The sequence below is a fragment of the Chrysochloris asiatica genome, unplaced genomic scaffold, assembly GCF_000296735.1.
Source record: "Chrysochloris asiatica unplaced genomic scaffold, ChrAsi1.0 scaffold00017, whole genome shotgun sequence".
In the NCBI taxonomy this organism is placed as follows: Eukaryota; Metazoa; Chordata; class Mammalia; order Afrosoricida; family Chrysochloridae; genus Chrysochloris; species Chrysochloris asiatica.
In genome coordinates this window covers 29,194,677-29,214,948 of record NW_006408535.1, presented here as the reverse complement: position 1 = coordinate 29,214,948, position 20,272 = coordinate 29,194,677, and the positions used below count along the sequence as shown (strand labels likewise).

General features: G+C 40.3%; 1 protein-coding gene across 1 annotated transcript in view; it reads right to left on the bottom strand.

Moving 5' to 3' along the window:
* Nucleotides 1-12,045, bottom strand: part of SLC7A8 (solute carrier family 7 (amino acid transporter light chain, L system), member 8) — a 64,011-nt gene extending 51,966 nt beyond the window's left edge. Inside the window, exon 1 of the mRNA XM_006835439.1 lies at nt 11,872-12,045. Coding sequence (XP_006835502.1) covers nt 11,872-12,016 — 145 coding nt within the window. The 5' untranslated portion in view covers nt 12,017-12,045. The remainder of the gene's footprint in view (nt 1-11,871) is intronic.
* Nucleotides 12,046-20,272: the final 8,227 nt, after the last annotated feature.

Genomic DNA, 20,272 nt, shown 5'->3' with positions numbered 1-20,272 from the left:
CCCCAAAAGTAAAATCTTCTACATACAATATTTAATGTGATTGATTCTCCACGAGAGTGCTATCTGTGCTGTTTTCCCTCACCTGTGAAGTGCCATAAATGTTTACTAAATGAATGATGTCTGACATTATTCACTGACATAGAACACGTCGCCACAGAGCAATTTAATATACTTGCTTCTTAGGAACCTCTAAGCCATGTGAAGTATGTTGAGTGTGTATTATAGGCAAATGAGTGAGGCAACACATGTATTTAACTGCAGAAGAAAGTAGATTGGCTATTATTACCTCCCTCATTTTATAGGGGAAGGAAGTAGGGCTACCATTATTCCCATTTTCCATATTGGGAAAACGAAGAAGGTGTTATTATCTCTATTTTTCAGATAGAAACTGAGACCCAGAGAGGTAGTTATTTGCCTGCACCATAGGGTAAGTTATCAGTAGATGGATTAGAACCTAAATCTTCTGTCATAGCTTCAAGTCTTTCCCTGAAAATAAAAGGGTGTTCTACATACACAGAAATCAGTTTTACTTGATCTATTCTGTAGGCAATGAGAATCATTTACAGAAAGTACTTATTAAAACACTGGAACACAGATCTGATCTCTTCCTCCTACTGCAATACCACCTTTGATGCTGATGTATAAAATACACTCATTCATTATCTCACTGGATTCTCATAACCACTTTCTTAGCTGTGCAAGGCAGGTACTATCATTCCTATACTACCTTTGCAAAAACTGAGGGTTAGGGAGGTGAAGAGACTTGATCAAAGTCTCACAGTGCATGTAGCCAAGTCTTTGGACTGCACTATTCCACATTGCCTCTCCTCGAGAGATTGCACAACAGGCACGTTTAACTGCAGAGCTTTAAACCTGGATACTGCTTATGAGACTTTTCTGGAGCAGCTTTGAAAAAGGAAGAACTGGAAAGGGCTTTTCTACCTTAACTATGGACCTTTTTTGATGAGACTTAGGAAGAAAGTTGATTACAGTAGGAATTTCTTTCCTCATTGTTTTACTCTCAGAGTCTTTGTCTACACCAGAGCTATATAAGAATGGCCTGCACACCTGTCCAAGGATCATCAAGATATTCAAGGTCAGGGTTTCAGTCTCTCCCTCCCCCATTCCATTAATAGAGTAATTCATCTTATTACATTGATCTTTGTGAGGAATGGATTCTAGAATGCCTGGACAATGAGGCCCAGCTTGGCTTGTTCTATTAAAGAAAAGCTAAGCAAACCACTCCAGTGAAAAAGGGCAAAGTTGTATTAGTGGGCAAGTCTTCACTAGAAAATGTGTTGGAATTGAGAAAAATCTATGTTTGCCATGAATAATTACCAATTTCCTCACCTGTAGGCCAATACCCATGTAACTCCTAATAAGACATTACTCACATCCAGACCTGTCCACACTAGAATGTTGTAGCCATCAAAGAATTTCCTAGGACACGAAATTACAGACTTTTCATGCTCAGTAGACCCTCAGATCCAAAAGCTTTGGCCTTCCTTATTAACTCATGTTAGTTTTGAAATCTAGTTGTAGCTTCTCCTGGTGACCAGTTCAATAATATCCAGAGAAAACTACGGTGAACCTTCTCTGGGAGGATCTCAGGGCTCCTCAGGACTGGAGTTGCTGCATGAAAGCAGAGGCATGAGCTTTGATCCTTATGGTAGACCTGGAAGCTCACCATGCTGCTTACCCTATACACGCTTTCCCCTCAGGACTGTACAAACAGCATCCTCAGGGTGGAAGCAAGTCAAGACTCTTGCACATGCCATGGAGTGACTATCTCCAATACAATAGAGATGTGGAAAGTACTACAAGACTCTGCTTCTCTGGATTCCTTATGGAAAGAGTAAAAAGGACATTAGACTTATAGTCCTTGCTTTGTTCCCTCAATGCCTAGCTACTGCATCCATGCTTTGCCACTCACATGACCTGAATCTTTCTGAGAGTCACTTCTACATCCACAGTGTGTAAAGAATTGTGCCTTCTCTACCTTTCTCACAAGGTTGTGTGGGGATCTAGGGAAAGCACAGATATGTGGTAACACTTTATAAACTGAAATGCTAACTTCAAAAAACTTCAAAAAGTCCGAGGCAAAATGAAATTTTTTCAATGAACTTTTTGAAGCCCCCTCACACATAAGTAATTACTAGAATTTGTAGATGTAGAAATAGAGACCAGTTCTTGAAGAATCTGATAGGCTTGCTTTGGAGGCCGTGGCTATAAAACAGCACTGTAAGGCCAGGAAAACGAAGCATTCTCTTAGTGATTTGTCTGTTTGTCTAGGTATAATTTTTAGATACCACAGGTGGGCGGTAATTGCATCTCTAAAAGTATTTATTGAGCACCCACTCTGTACATACTTGCTTTAGAAGGTAATTGGAGAGCATTTATTCACACATGGACTTTTACAAACTAGGTGGAGCCAACTACCACCCACAAGCTACTGAAAGACAGGTACCATGGTCTGAGGAGCTAAGAGTGCCAAGCCCTCAAATATGCCATTAAGGATTCATATCTGTTCTTCAGCATCTCCCTACCTGGTCAGGGAACCAGGCAGCAGCAGTGAAAGGCTTTGTCTTACTGAGTGGTTCTCAACTGGGTACAGTTTTGCCCCTCAGGGGACATGGTAATGTTTGAGATCATTTTGGGTCACCAAAACTTGGAGGGGGTGTGCTACTAGTATCTAGTGGGTAGAAGACAGAAATGCTGCGAAACATTCTACAGTGAACAGGACAGCCCTCCCACAACAAAAAGACCAGAAAGTCTGCATTGCCTCACTTGAGAAACCTTGCTCTACCTTCAGACCTCAAAGTCATCATTTGGTGAATCTCTAAAGTTCCTTTCAGATTCGTAGCCGAGTGCTTTATTTTTGACAATTAGTCCACAAATACTTTGTAAGCACTTACCACGCACCAGCATAAATATGTGGGAAAGTGAAAATGAGTAAAACTCAGTCCCTATCCCCAAGGAATTGTATGAATACACTTGGAACATATACCACAGACTAGGGTTTTTTTTAATACTCCACAAGAAACTTCAAATCTAACATTGTCTCCCTAAAGCCCACCCTTCCTATACCACAATGACAGAAAAATAGAAAAATTCATTAAAAGCTTACCTCATCTAGCAGCAGGATATCCCTAAGGCAACCTGACCTGCTGATATCCCTACATCATCTGCTTAGTAAACACATTACACAGAATTGTGCTCTAATGAAGCAGCTAAAACATGTATACATTATATAGATGTACAAACAGATACCCTTTCTTAAAATATAAGGATGAGAAGAACACACTAATAATTCTGCACAATGAGCAGCTCAGTGTAAGATTGTCTGATACTTCCTTGGGCACATTGTGAAATCTTCACTACCACCCTCCACCCCGAATGATGTCACTGCTATGGCTGAGGATATTTAAAGCAAGAAGCAAGCCAATAGGAACCTTTGTGACTGTGACAAAGAATGAAGGATGAGATGTGATCCATAAAGCTTTTCAGCTCAAACTTCACTCATTCTATAAATAAAACAGCTTAAAATGGATTTGCAGGATTATTTTGCTTCTTGGAAATACAGTTTACCAGTGAGTGCGTAACATAGGAACTAACATATAATGTGCTAAGAGTGTCTGTTGAATGTTAAAATATGGAACAATCTTAAATTCTATGACCAGCAGCCTCCACCCCATCCCAGGGAGTGGCCTTGCCATTTGCTATTTCAGATCTCCAGGGAGAAAGAATTCAGGGACCCTCCTCTGTAGAAATGTCCTAGAACAGGGACAAAGAATGGTCTTTCTTTGCTTTGTATGTTCAGCAAGGAGTTAGCAATTTTCTAGACCCTCTGGGTTCCTGAATGCTTGTAGTTTGCTGTAGTTCAAAATACACTCTTGGGGTCATTTGCTGATGGCTGTTTTTCTAGACCCCCAATCCCACCCCAAACAACAACAACAACTTAAATTTCTAAGACTTTACTTTGTAAGTAGCTGGGTTGCTGGATTATCCCTTAGAGGAACAGCAGAAAATCTTGGTAGCTTGGCAACTTACCTCCACCTCACTTCACTAAGCCCATGTAATTAAAAAAAAGTTGTATATATGTATTTGATTTGGATGTAGGGTGTTTTGTTGCTTTTGTTTTCCAAAATAAGCTGTTTGGCTTGGTTTCTTAGATACTATTTTTACCTACCAGGTTCCTATTTTCTTCTCCCTGACTCTAAGTGTCTCCTGCTCGTCACTCTACTCTTTGAGGGTATACATTGTAGCCCTGCCAATAGCAGGGCTAATCAAACCTCTTCTTGAACTCCCTGGTTCCTGGTGGCAGGAAGTATCAGTGGGAACTCTGATTCCCAACCACCCCAATGCACCATACTATGGAATATTTGTTTAAGCACAGTGGCTTCAGAGTTCAATATCCTGGATGGGAAGCCATACTCTGCCTTCGCCTAGTTACTCACCCATTGAACCCTCTGTTTCTATAATGGTACTCATTTCATGTATAAGTACCATTATATGTTCAAAGTGTTCAAAAAGTACTGAACAAGTCCTCTGGATATAGTGCATAGTAAGTAAGTGCTCAATAAATGGTTGTTGTTGTTGTTAAATGCCCTCGAATCAGTTCTGACCTATAGCAACCCTATGTAGGGTCTCCAAGGAGCAGCAGGTGAGCTTGCAGTTCCAACTGACTTTGCAATCTAGTGCATTAATGCACAGCGCCACACCAGGCCTCGCAGTAAATGGTTGTTGTTGTTGTTAAGTGCCCTCGAGTTGGTTCTGACCCATAGCGACCCTGCATAGGGTTTCCGAGGAGCAGCTGGTGAGCTTGAACCTCTGACCTTGCAGTTCAAATGGCTTTGCAGTCTGGTGCATCAACCCACAGTGCCACACCAGGACTTTATTACTAGTCTGTGGAATGAAAAGTCAGTGGTTCAAACCTGCCAGTGACTCTGAAGGAGAAAAGAGTTGGTGATACTACAGCCTAGGAAACCTTATGGGGGAAGTTCTAGTCTGTGATGGAGTTGCTGTGGATCAGAATTTACTCAACGACATACAACACATACATACACCTTTAGTCAGACTTCTCTGTTGACAATTATCTAAAAAAATTTAAGTTTTCCCCAACTTTTAGTATCAGACATCTATAACCTTTCCAGATATCAATCTCAGGATTATCTTCCTCCAAGTCCCACCCTTCCACCACCCAATACACCCCAGCCTTTCTCCCTCCTCTCTTGGTTAACAATTTGATAGGGAATGGTCAAAGGCTTTAGTGTGGAATCAGATCATCTCAGTTATTAGCAGTATAACCCTAGGTGAACTGCCCAATGGCTCTGTGATTCAATTACCCCACATATAAAATAGAGATAATTATAATATTTACTTCCAGGAGTCCTGGTTTGGCACTGTAAGATAAGCACTGGACTTCTGACTGCAAGGTCAGCAGTTCAAAACCACCAATCATTCCTTGGAAGCCCTATACAGGGTCACTATAAGTTGGAAACAACTCAATGACACTTAACAAAAACACTTTCATAGACTGATTGTCAGGATTAAATAAGACACCCCAGTATATATACATCATAGCACAGGCTCCCTTAAGCACTGTGCTCTTCTTCTAAGAACTACCTATTAGGAATAACATTGACTACAGCAACTAGAAAGATTATATAGGAAACTTAGAGGATAGTGAGTTTACATCAATTGGGAAGGAACAATTTGCAAAAGGAAGGTAAGAATGGTTGTACAACTTGAAGAATGTAATCAGTGTCACTAAATTGTACGTGAAGAAATTGTTGAATTGCTGTATGTTCTGCTGTGTATATTCTCAACAACAACAAATACAAAAAATTAGAAAACAAACAAACATTTGATAAGATTTCATTAACACAACTAAGGAAAAACTCTATTCCCAAATGAGATTATATTCACAGGTCAGTATTCCAATATATATTTTGGGCAGGGCACAATTCAATCCATAACACTCACTAATACCTCAGAGACCCCTTTAACTTCAAAGGGTCAGAATCTAGCTCTTTGGCCAGATGCATGTTAGCCATCAGTTCCACCACCACTCAGAATGGGCTAGAGCTGGAGCTACCATAAATGTGCCATCTAAACAAGCACCAGGCTGAGCTTGCTCTCATCCACAATCTCATTTGACCCTGTAAATGTGAAAATTCCCACTTATATCCAAGGATATGGAGAATAAGAAAGATTAAATAACTCACCCAAGGATATAAAGAATGTAAATCATTGTTAAGACTCAAACACTGATTTACCAAAACCCACACTCTTTATATTATGCTCTCAGTTTCGTACATGTTTGTGTTCTGGTTAGTTTATTAATACCAGCAAAAGTAAAATAATAGCATCTAATGCTATTAATTGTCATCTTTGGGTGTCCCCCCCCCAAAAAAAAACCAACAACACATTTATAGCAAGGAAGTGGCATTTAGTAAGAAGTCAGTAAGCACTATTTTTTTAAAAAATCTTGTTAGTTGAGAGAGTGCATATGGTTTAGTAGCTAGATCAGCATCTACCATTGGTGGTGGTGGTGGTTATGTGCCTAGAGTCAGTTCCAACTCAAAGCGACCCTGTATAGGGTTTCCGAGGCTGTAAATCTTTACGGGAGCAGAAAACCTCATCTTTCTCCCGTGGAACAGCTAGTAGTTTTGAAATACTGTCCTTGAGTTTAGCAGCCTGACTCGTAACCACTCTGCTACCAGAGCATCCACTATTGCACTGTAGCAAATATACAAAGTTTCCCTGTGAACACACGTTGTGCTGAATATTAAAAAGTCCAACAAATTATGTACATTTGCTTTAGATGCTGACACGTGCCTATTTGTCTTCAGACCTAGATTCTAGGTATGTAGTTGTGGGGCAGGGGGATAAAATAATTCTAAATCTATTCAATTCAGTTCTGTTCTGACACCAGTTGCACACACAACACTTCTTCCTCTGCCCCGAAACACCCAGAGCTAGGTCAGACCTCACAAGTTATGTCCTTCAGATGGGCAAGTCGACCTAAGACCACAAACACCAGCTGCAAGCTTGCGAGTCCCCGTGACATCCTTACTTCTACCCTTCTGGCTACAAATTTGGGGGTTCTGGTATGATGCTGCAGAATAATGCACTGGATCGCAATGTCAGTTTGAACTGCAAAGTTGGCAGTTCAAGCCCACCAGCTACTCCTAAGAAACCCTAGACATGGCTGCTATGAGTCGGAACTGCCTCAATGGTACTTAACATCAACAACTTACTATGTACTCAGAGGTCTACCTCCACCTCCACCCACTGCCGTTGAGGTGATTCTGACTCAGAGTAACCCTGTAGGACAGAGTAGAACTGCTCTTTAGGATTGCCAGGGTTATAAATCTTTATAGAAGCAAACTGCTTCTTTCTCCCATGGAGTAGCTGGTGCGTTCTAACTACCAACCTTTCAGCTCAACACTTAACCTACTGTGTCACCAGAGCTCCTTCTAAGAGTCCATTGTTGTTGTTGTTAAATGCCGTCGAGTCGGTTCCGACCCATAGCGACCCTGTACAGGGTTTCCAAGTCTGTAAATCTTTACAGGAGCAGAAAGCCTTATCTTTCTCCCGCAGAGCGGCTGGTGGTTTCAAACTGTTGACCTTAAGGTTTACAGCCCGATTCGTAACCACTACGCTATCAGAGCTCTTTGTTGTTGTTGTTGTCAGGTGCCATCGAGTCGGAACCGACTCATAGCGACCCCATGCACAGCAGCATGAAACAATGTCCGATTCTGGGCCAACCTCACTACTGCTGCCACACTTGAGTCCATCAATGATGCCACCTGGCTGATCCATCTCGTTGAGCTCCTTAGAGTCCCCCATTTCTGACCTGCTGGCTCCCACTACTTCCTCAAATTCAATAATTCACTAAACAATTCACAGAACTCACGGTAAGTGCTATATTCACAATTACAATTTTATTATAGCAAAAAGATACAAAGGATTCCCAATGCGGAACTTTTATGTCCTGAAAAGGTACATACTATCCTCCCATGTGCAACTCTTCTCAGTCTCCTGAGTTGTCTTTTTAACAACCAGAAAGCCCATGGAGCTTCCATAATGAAAGTCTGTATGGGGCATCACTACACAGGTTTGATTAACAGAATCATGTTTCTCTGTATCCACAAGGTCAACTGATATCACCAAGAGGGTCTTAGAGACACTTCATTAGCATAAACCTCAAGCATGATCTGAAGTACTTATCAAAGACACTTAAATCACTGGGAAGAGGTTACGGCTCAGGAACCAAAGATAAAATTATTTGAGTTAATTAAATTCTTTACCCCACAGTACTTAACTATATAACTAGAAGAAAGTGACCTAAACAGCCAGGAACTCTGTGGGTGTTTCTAACATGGCTGGGACAGCATGGCCCATTAAGGAAAGGTGTGCCTGGTTACCATGTCTGAACATTTTGATCAAAGATTCCATAGAAGAATTCTGATCAAAAAGGGGAAAAGGCAAAACAGAATTTCAAATTCTTATAAACTAGACTTTCTGGAGCCATGAAGAGTGCAATTATTGCCCTGAGATCATCTTTAAACCTTAAACTAAAAGTATCCCCTGAAGTCATTTAAAACCCAACAACTGTTTAGCTTAACTAGTAAAAAAAAAAAAAAAAAAATCTGCCTTAAGCATTATGCTTTTTAAAGAACTATTCAAATGGGATAAAGTTGATAACAGCAACTCAAAAGATTAGATAGGAGACTTAGAAGGCAGTGAGTCTGTGCTAATGGAAGAAGAACAATTCAGAAAAGGAGGAAGAGAATGGTTGCACAAGTCAAAGAATGTCATCAATGTCACAAAGAGTACCTGTAGAAACTTGTTGTGCATATTCTCAACAACAAAAAAACCAAAAACCTCCCAGTCATTTTCTCCATTCCATTCTCCCCCCTTCCCTCTCCCTATCCTTCAAGATGTTTCTCAGTCTAGTTCTTGGTGAAAGCCTCTTTTTTCATGTGCTTTCCACCATTTTATTTAACATTGCCCTCTTTTCGTTTTTATACAACTCAGTCACGTCATCAATTTTCTGTTCTCCATTCTGCTTAATGCATATGAATTTCATCTCCCCTACAGGCTATAAGTAACTCTTTGACACAAGTCTTCTGTTAGTTCTATATTTCCTTAACACCCGCCATTTTGGTATTACTACTTTAGATAATCAATGATGACTATGAATGAATAAGATCTTAAATTTTATGAGATTATAAGAAACATGTCGTTTAACTCTAAGTCAAATTGAGTATGAGATAGACTTGGGGCAAATAATACTTTCTCACACTTCATCACCTGATTTAATTAGGAAAAGTCTCTTCTCTTTTTGTGTTTTGATCTCTCCTTCCATAGTGTTGGCATCTTTCTTCAGAAACTGTGTTGATACTGAACAACAGATTATTTCATTCTGCCATTTCTATTTTTGTGGTTGGTCTTGAAAAAAACTTTAATCACTATTAATCAACTTGAAACCCCCTCGAGGACAGAGAAGCTGAGAATGTATCTGCAGTTCAATAGCCACATAGGGGAGAGAATAAAGAGGATTTTGGCCCCCTATCATCCTAGAAGGTAAACCTGTGTTTCAGTGTAGTTTAAATGGAGGTAAGATAAGAACGACCTTCAAAATGTTTGCGAAAAAGATTCTATTATCTTTTAATCCCATCTTTCCACAAGTTTTCTGAAGCCCCCTTGTAGCATCTATCAACTCCAAAAGGATTTTCACACTTAGGAATCCTGAAATCACATATTTGGGATCTCTGTAATTTCTTTTCCCCACAGAACGCCATAGCTGTTCTTTAGGAACTTTAGGATGATTCTCACATTTACCCAATTGAAGTCATACTCATTATACTGAATACTCCCATTTCCTCATAGTCTTAGAAATTTGTTAATGGAAGGAATGAAAACAATCTCAGTATATAGAAACATGCCCTCCACCCTTGAATAACTGGCATATACAAAGAATGGGTAAGTAAGGCTGAAGCAGGAGGAAGGAGGTTTGAGTGTGTTTATGTGCTGGGGGTGTGCATATCAGCATATGAATTAGAGCCTTCCAAAAGGGAGGTAAACGTTTAATCATATCAGTGAAATTGGTGAAAGAGGTAACAGCCGCAGGGTTATTTATAGACCTTAAATTGGCATGTGCTGTACATATTGAGCACTTTGCTGATCTCATTTTTTAGAGCAATAGAGATAAAGGGGAGGTGGGGGGAAAAAAAGTAATAAAAGATTCAGATCATGACTATGATTTTTTTTTTTTAAATAATATTACCTATCTTATAATTGTAGATGCCTAGAAAGTCTTTCAGAGTCAGAGAATTAGATAATATGGAATTTCAATTCAAAAAGAGAGTGGAGATAACATGATTACTGAAGTGTAGAAGGTGTAGAGGTAAAGAGGATTATCTGAAAACAGGACTGATTTTATTTAATTTCAAGGGTGTTCTCAGTGTCACTATTGCTCTGGTGCCAAATAGTCTCTGTACTACTGCCTAGAACATGGAGTCACCCAGAGAAACTGGCTTATGGGAAGCAGCCTTCACAAAGGAACTCTGGAGAGATGACAGAACATATCTGGGCCTGACAATCTTGCATCCATTTCTCTGAGAAGAAGGGAACTCGCCCTGCTGGCCACTTCCACTAAAGTGTGGGCAGTAGGGAGACATTACTCACTACCCATCTCCAGGGCCTCTCTGGAAAGGGGAGGATATGCTGTCTAGATGTGGGGTTGTATTAGGAACCCCACTGTCCTATAGAGAGGAGCCAGGGTGGCATAAGCAATTTGTGATCAACTGTTAACCTAAAGGTTGGCAATTTGAACCCACCCACAGCTCTGTGGAAGAAAGGTCTGGAAAATTGCTTCCATGATTGCAGCCAAGAAAACCCTATGGAGAAATTCTACTCTGAAATACATGGGGTCACCATGAGTGGGAATTAACTTAAAGGTAAAGGGTTTACGGGTTCTGTACCATGCAGCTGGGTTCAGAGTGGCCTCCACTGGAACTTCTAGGGACACCCAGGTGCCCCAGCTTCAGAGCCTCCCAGTAAGAACACATATTTTAACCCCCATGACTCCATATTCTAGTTACTCCCAACCTCCCTCAAAAACCTCACAGGGGTGCTCTGTGAAATGTTAAGAGACAAGTTCATTCCATTAAGCAACCAGAGAAACTAAAACTATACACTTAAAAAAGGTACAATCAATTTCTTCTTTTTCTTCTAATTTCCTCACATCTATTTCACAAGGTGAAAGTGTTGCATAAAATGGAAAATGCTATAGGAATGCAAGGCATTATTATTGCTGTTGTTACTATTTTTAGTTATTATGCTCCCTCTAGGAACACAGTCGGTATCGACTCCATGGTACCTAACAACAATAACAACAAAAACAGGAACAGAGTTTCATATAACATGAAACAACAAAATATCTACTAAATACATCTCAAAAACCAGTACACAGTCTGCTGAGGAGATGGCTGCAGAAGAGCTTATGAAAAATTCAGGTCTGCCAGCCCAGCTTAAGCCTGCAGAATCAGAGACTCCAAACATGGAACCCAGAGCCTTATTCTTTAACAAACTCCCAGATAAGACTGATCATCAGCCAGATTTATAAACCATATCTGCTCCATGGACAGAACTGTTCAAATTTACTTGGAAGAAGACATGACATATATCACTTGTCCCCTCCTATACCTCCCAATTTGACCAGTGCAGATATAGCACAGGTGACTGGCAAGCCTTTCCTAAAAGGGTAGGAAGAAAAATAGTGTTTTAGAGCTGTTAAGGTTCCCCAAGAGGCACCAGAGAGGAGAAGGAATGGTCAATGGGTAAGGGAATTGGACTCACCTACAATGATACCACAAGCACTAACCAATCCAATCTCTTTCTTCAGGGCTACTGAACCTTCTCCGGAACCAGGGCTGGCATCTGACTCAGTCCCACCTGGCTGGTTCTTTTCGGTGTTGTTTCGTTGCCTGGCTCCTTTTTCCATTTTTGCTCAGTAGTCTTTCAATCTCCAAAAGGTATCTTTCTAAAAGAGCATGTGTGTGTGTGTATAAATATATTTAGAATGAGCTTTCAAATTAAAATGCCCTTTTCTGAAATAAGGACCACACCTACACTTTAAAGCAGACACAGGTAAGAGTTTTCTTTTTAAAAAAAGAAATTTAAAGTACTCCTACTCCATACGGACACTTTCTTGTCACTTGTGCTTACCAACAAGGAAAGTGATGTTAAAAAAATAAGAGACATATATATTCAAATATAAAAACAGAACTGTACCATCTACTCTCTGGTATTTTCCTGAAAGGGATGCAGATCTTCAGGAACCAGAGTGGTTCTGCCCTGTGTACTGGGCTGTGGCTTATTTCAGACGTATTAAGATAATAGTCTGATTCCCCTTAAGCTCTCCCCCTAATAAAACAGAGACCGTCTTTACCTCCCCTAGTCTTTTCTTTTATAATGAGGATAAAAGTAGTTTTCACTAGCTGAAAGAAAAAAAAAAAAAAAAAAAGCCAATCTCCAGGTACTTTCTTCTCTCTCAGCAAAACAAACTGTGGACCCGACCGGTTTGCTCTAGATCTTGTTTCCACCTGACCCGTGGGTTGCTTTTCCCCTCCCCTTCTGCCTTCCGCTGTTTCCAGATGTCCTTATATTTCTCGCTTGTCTTCTCGTCCTTGTTTTCCTTCCTCTGATCTCCGTCCTTACGGCACAGACGGCCCCATCCCTCTGGGTTATAGGAGAGTGACTCCACCACACACGAACGTGCCTCCTTTTGAGTTAGCGATTTTATTTGTTGGACTAGGCTCCGCCCCCACATTCTCGGTTCCTATCCATCCTCAGTCCTGTCTCCCCCTCCTCTTCAATTTAAACATTAGCTCACGGCCACTACAGATCTCTGAGAAAAGATTATTTTTGTAATCTTCTGGCAACGAAGTGGAAGTAAAATCCTGCCATGTCTATTGCTCCGGGAACGTCGACTAGCTAGTATAGCGCTACAGGTCAAGCAGCATTTGTGAGTTATATAAATAAGAGAACAGTTGCGCAGACACTATGAATGCTGACAGAAAAAACCCTAGTCAATGTATTAAAATATTTAAGTCTGGGTTATTTGAGGATACAGGAGAGAAGCTTGTAGGAATATCAGCTTCAAATTTCTGAAAGTATGGGGAATTCATCTGTGGGGAAGAGGCATGGAAATAATATGAGCAATAATGGAAAAGAGATTAATTTAGTGTAATTCTGAGCTAGTAAGAATGTAGAGAAAACAAAATTACCAGGAAAAGGTAATAACTTCACTGGTTCCAGCTCTTATTTAGAGCTAAGGAGTCTTGGTGTGGCTTCAGGATAAATGCTGGGCTGCTAACCACAAAGTTGGTGGTTCAAATCCACCAGTCATTCCTTGAAAACCCTATACAGGATGACTATGAGTCGGAATGGACGCCAGGACACCTAACGAGAAGACAAAAAAAGGGACTTCTAGGAGTTCTGGTGTGGCGCTGTGGGTTAATGTGCCAGACTGCAAAGCCATTTGAACTGCAAGGTTTGCAGTTCAAGCTCATCAGCTGCTCCTTGGAAACCCTATACAGGGTTGCTATGGGTCGGAACCCAACTTGATGGCACTTAACAACAACAACAAACCTAGTCTAGGAAAGAATGACACAAAACCAGGTCGAATGGGGCCTTTGAAAAATCTTAATATTTTTTTACATCCATAAATTCCTTAAACTCAAAATCTAAAACTCTTTCTGCTTTTGATATTCCTCCCAAGTGCTTTTTAAATTATGAATAGGAGTATGTTGCTGTTAAGTGCTATTAAGTCAGTTCAGACTTATAGCGACCCCATGTACAACAAAACACTGCCTAGTCTTGCACCAGCCTCACATTGTTATGTTTCAATCCATGGTTGCAGCCCTTGTGTCAATCTATCTTATTGAGACTTTCTCTTTTTTTGCTGAATATGACTTGTCCTTTCTGATAATATATTCAAAGTATATGAAAGAAACTCTCATCATCCTAATTTCCTAGGCACATTCTGGTTGTACTTCTTCCAAGACAGATTAATTTGTTCTGGCTGTCAATGATAATTTCAGTATTCTTCACCAGCACCATAATTCCAATGCACCCATTTTTCTCCAGTCTTCTTTATTCATTGTTCAGCTTTCACATGCATATGTTGTTGTTGTTGTTAAGTGCTATAGACTCGTGTTGTTGTTGCTGTTAAGTGCCATGAGTTGGTTGACTCATAGCAACCCTGTATAGAGTTTCTGAGGAACAGCTGGTGAGTTTGAACTGTCAACCTTGTGGTTCAAACTGACTTTGTGGTCCAGTGCTTATCTTATAGTGCCACACCAGGACTCATAGTGACCCTATATAGCATTTCCCAGGAGTGGCTGGTGGATTTGAACTGCTAATCTTTCGGTTAGCAGTCCAGTGCTTATCCTACAGCGTCACACAAGGACTCCATCACATACCATCACATACATATGAGGTGATTGAAAATACGATGACTTGTGTCAAGCTCTCAAAATGACATCTTTGCCCTTTGTTGTTGTTGTTAAGTGCCGTCGAGTCGGTTCCGACCCATAGCGACCCCGTACAGGGTTTCCGAGGGTGTAAATCCTTACGGGAGTAGAAAGCCTCGTCTTTCTCCCGCGGAGCGGCTGGTAGTTTCGAACCACTGACCTTAAGGTTCGCAGCCCGATTCGTAACCACTATGCTACCAGAGTTCCTTAACACTCTTTAAAAGGTCTTTTGCAGCAGATTTCTCCAATGTAATATATATTGTTGGATTTTTTGTCTGTTGCTTCCATGAACATTGTTTGTAGATCCAAGCAAAATGAAATCCTTGACAACTTCAACCTTTCTCAATTTATCAGGATGTTATTTATTGTTCCTGTTGTGAGAATTTTCATTTTCTTTACATTGAGTCATAATACAAACTGAAGTCTGTATTCTATGATCTTCATCAGTAAGTGTTTCAAGACTTGTTCACTTTCAGCAAGCACAGTTGTGCTGTCGGCATTTCGCAGGTTATTAATGCATCTTCCTCCAATCTTGATGCTGCATTCTTCTTCATATAGTGCAGTTTCTTGGATTATTTGCTCAGTATACAGATTGACAAAGTATGGTGAAAGGAAACAACCCTGATATACACCTTTCCTGATTTAAAACCATTCACTATCCCCTTGTTCTGTTGTAATGACAGTCTCTCGGTCTATGTAAAGGTTCCAATGAGCACAGGGAAGTGCTGTGGGATTCCCAATTTTCACAATATTGTCCATAATTTGTTATGATCCACTCAGTCAAATGCCTTTGCCTAGTCAATAAAACTCAAGTAAACATCTTTCTGGTAGTCTCTAAGTATGAGTATGACTTAAAAGGCGGGGGCAGGGAATTTTCAACACCTTGCTGAGTTAGTTTAAGAATTGACTTGTTATTGACTTGTTGGCATAAGAAATGATTAACATTTCCACGTAGGGTTGATATGAGTTGAAATTGACATCACAGTACACAACAACAAGCAGATTGATATTGTGCCTTGGCATCTCCAAAGGATCTCATCCAGAAACTGTGAACTCACAGTGAAAGCAATGATGCCTATTTATAATTGGAAAATGCTTCAAAACAACAGTATGAAGCAATCTACAAGACAACACTTGTTGTTGTTGTTAAGTGCCATGGAATTGGTTCTAACCCATAGCGACCCTGTATAGGGTTTCCAAGGAGCAGCTGGTGAGCTTGAGCCACCGACCTTGCAGTTCAAACTGACTTTGCAATCTAGCGCATTAACCCACAGCGCCACATCTACATCTAATGTATTAGATCTAATGTATTCTACATCTAATACAAAAAGGTGGCACAAGTGTTCAAGAGCTTCACTGCTAATTGAAAGGTTGACAGTTCCAACTCACTCAGAGGTACCTTGGAAGACAAGGTTACACACATGGAGCACTACTGAAATTGACAGTTGAAATCAACTCAATGGCAATTAATAACAATTACATATATTATGAAAAATGATTTGATTTAAAAGTAGGTTTAAAAAAATAAAGCTTCCCAAGGTGACCCACTAAATATAGAAATTTGGCTTTGCCTTTTGGAAAAATGTTTTAAAACACTGTGGATTTTAAGAAAAATTAAAACTTAATTTTTTAAAATAGGCTGGTGGAACCATTGAAGCAAAGACTTTTCCAGATGGGGTAAAGTCTAATCAGTATTTCACTCTGCTTCAACAGCAGTGGGTTTTCTTGATCACTCAGCAAGTATTAAGAGGTTTCAAAGGTTAGGAGTTCAACCCCCTTTTCCTGTCAGTTTAAGATATAACAAATTGAAAGTCTCAGCAAAAAAGAGAGGGGTGGTGGGGTGAGGTGGGGTGATGTAAAGAGGGCTTTCAACCAAGAGAACAGACAGGCAGGGAATGTAGCACAATACTCTACGGGAGAGGATGAGTCATGGGCAAAGGAAAGATTTTGAATTGCTTCTATTCTTTCTAAATATTAGAAAATGTTGAGGTAAAATTTGGTGGATTCCTTTTTAAGCAATCCAATTTGAAGACGTCTGCTCAGATTTCAGATCAAAGTGTAATGCGAATAATCTTTCTGCTTTTCAAATGTGAATTCTTTCATTAATGTTTTTTGTATCAAATTTAAATGATTTAGATTTAATACAGGCTAAATAAAACATGAGTATAATATATTTGAGATCCCTATCCAAAACCAGTGCAAATTCACCACAATATGCTAAATTTAACAATGTCAATGTATGAACTTCAAAGTTAAGGGGTATGGGGTCAAATACATTTATGGAATAAATGGTACTAAGTGTACCATATTGAAAAGGAAAGGCTGTTGAAGATTAAGATTTTTATTTCTTTAGTACTTGAATTCCAACTCATAGAGAATTCCAATTCATAGGGCAGAGTAGACTGCTCAAAAGAGTTTTCAAACCTGTAATTTTTATAGGACCAGAAAGCTGCATCTTTTTCCTTTGAGCAGCTGATGGGTTTGAACTGCTCACCTTGTGGTTAACAGCCCAATATATTGTTGTTACATGCTATTGAGTTGGTTCTGACACACAGCAACCCTGAACAGGGTTTCTGAGGAATTGCTGGTGGATTTGAACCCCCGACCCATGACTAACAGCCCAGTGCTTATCCTACATCTCACTGATTCACATTAAACACAAGAGAGGAAGAAATGTCTTGGTGTAATATATTGTGAACATTTTGTTGAAGTGATTAATGGAAGTTTTTAAATTTTTGAGCACTAAATTCTTTATTCTTACCTCTGTTTTATATCCATTTTTATATTTGTATTCTATTATCTACATTGAGATAGTGTTTTACAGTCTATAAACTGTTTTATGCACAATTCCAATTTAAAACTTTGGGTAGACAAGGCAGTTATTTTTTCCATTTAAAAAATAATAGGAAGATGAAGCTTAGAGAAATGTCTTACCTGAGGTCAAAGACAATACAAGGGGTTTTCAGAAAAATTCTTGGGAAAATACCATTATCTTTTCATTCATTTTTTCCACAAACTTTTTGAAGCCCCCTATTGTGGAGCTCTGGTAGCATAGTGGTTACGGATCAGGCTGCGAACCTTAAGGTCAGCAGTTTGAAACTACCAGCTGCTCCACAGGAGAAAGAAGAGGCTTCTTGCTCCCTTAAAGATTTACAGCCTCGGAAACCCTGTACAGGGCCGCTATGGGTCAGAGCAGACTTGACGGCACTTAACAACAACAACAAATTGTGGCTCTGTGGGTTAATGCACCAGACTGCAAAGCCGTTTGAACTGTAAGTCTGGCCATTCAAGCTCACCAGCTGCTCCTCGGAAAACCTATACAGAGTCACTATGGGTCGGAACTGACTCAACAGCACTTAACAACAACATTACACTTAACCAACCAACTCACTGCCAAGAGGGATATCAGTGGCACTTCTCCCAGAATACGGTAGCTACTTGTTGATGCCTCAGCTTCTCTCATCTGGGGCAAGCCGAAGACTTTTGGTTAAGAACTTGGCCACATCTTCTTGAATTGGTCATATAGCTGTGTGTTTTAGAGACCCAAGTTGATACCAGTATTTAACATCTGTTCAGTAACTTAATCTCAGACTCTTCCCCTCACCTCAACACTACCCCTATTTATTGCCCCTTCCTTTCACACTATCTTCAGCTTGGCCATTTTCCAAACAGAATGGTCCAACTCTATTTCCAACTTCTGTATGATTATTTACAGATGTTTCACATGCTTAAAACGAAAAAAAAAAAAATGATCTGGAGAGGGTGAGGTTGGGTGAAAGGGTCATTTTCTTACAAATATGGATTTAGGAAATGAAAGGCTGTGTGTGGCTGACACCTACTGCACAAACAGGGACATGACATGGCACATGCTATTTATATTGGTGGTTGTGTGCCGTTGAGTCCTCTGGTAGCGTAGTGGTTACGAATCGGGCTGCGAACCTTAAGGTCAGCGGTTCGAAACTACCAGCTGCTCCGCGGGAGAAAGATGAGGCTTTCTACTCCCGTAAGATTTACACCCTCGGAGACCCTGTACAGGGTCGCTATGGGTCGGAACCGACTCGACGGCACTTAACAACAACAACAACAACAATAGGGTTTCTGAGGCTATAAATCTTTACGGGAGCAGAAAGCCTTATCTTTCTCCCATGGAACCTGCTGGTAGTTTTGAACTGCTGGCCATGAGATTAGCAGCCTGACTTGTAACCACTACGCTACCAGGTGGCGGCTGTGTGCCGTGGAGTCAGTTCTGACTCATAGCGACCCTGCATAGGGTTTCTGAGGCTGTAACTCTTTATGGGAGCAGAAAGCCTCATCTTTCTCCAGCGGAACAGCTGGTAGTTTTGAACTGCTGACCTTGCGGTTTGCAGCCCGATTCATAACCACTATACTACCAGAGCTCCTTGCTATTTGTATTAGAGTTAACTAATAAAAGTACCATCATGTTTCAGTATCCCTTTATGAAACAGCAGGTAAGAAGCGTCTATTAATGCAAAGAAACAGAGCACAAAGTTCATTTATTCCATTCCTAAATTTGTTTCTGGGTTCAATAAACAAGCACTTTGTTCTTGTTCTTTGTAACTGAGCTGTGGAGCTTGAGATCAGCAAGAGAGGACTCAAATCTCTCCCTGGAGGAAACTCAGTCCATATTCCCACTCCATTCTTCTTATACCTACATGTCCAAAGCCAGAAGGAAACCCCAATTTACATTAAAGTCAGCTTACTTTCCAGGGCCCCTGCCTAAGGTCAAACAGACAGTGGTTTCCTAAGACAGTGTTTCTGGGAATCTTTGCTTCATTTTAAAAGGGAAAGCAGATGAAAATTCAGGAGAGAAAAGGAAGGAAATAAAAAATGTCAGTCCATTAATAAGTAAGCCCTTTTTAGTGTTTCCTCTATTTGTTTTCTGGACATATTCGTAAGTTCAAAGGAAGTTGTATCTTTAAGGATTTATACACTCCTGAGAATTTGTAATGTACTATAATCGGACTCCAGTTTGTGGTGATGGTCAACTAATTCAGGCTTTTCTGGAGATAATGATGAATTCTTGCTCTGACACTTAGACACAAAAAACTCTAGCAATTACAATTTTGTGTGCTGCACTTGGCCCATTCCCAGGAAGCCAACCAAGCATTGTTGTTGTTAGGTGTCAGTGAATCAATTCCAACTCATATGACAGAGTAGAACTGCCCCCATGGAGTTTCCTAAGCTGCTGTGGTGCTGTAGGATAAGCACTGGACTGGTAACCGAAAGGTCAGCAGTTCAAACCCACCAGCCACTCCTCGGACATCCTATATATGGTTGCTGAGTTGGAACCGACACAACGACACTTAACAATAACAATAACAGTTAACTTGGTGGTGCTATGGATTAGGTGTTCGGCTGATAACCACAGGATCTGTGGTTCAAACCCCCCAGTCATCCTCGGGAGAAAGATAGGCTGTCTGCTCTCATAAACATTAACAGTTTCAGAAACCCTATTTAAGATGTCTGAGTCATAATTGACTCAATGGGAGTGTATCTTTGGTAGCTAACCTGGAGGAGCCCTGGTAGTAGAGTGGCTAAGTACTGAGTTGCTAACCAAAAGGTCGGCAGTTCTAACCCACCATCTGCTTTGTGGCAATTTACTTCTTTAAATATGTGGCAATCTACTTCTGTAAAGATTATAGCCTTGGAAGCCCTATGGGGCAGTTCTACTTTGTTCTATAGAATCTCTATGAGTTGGAATC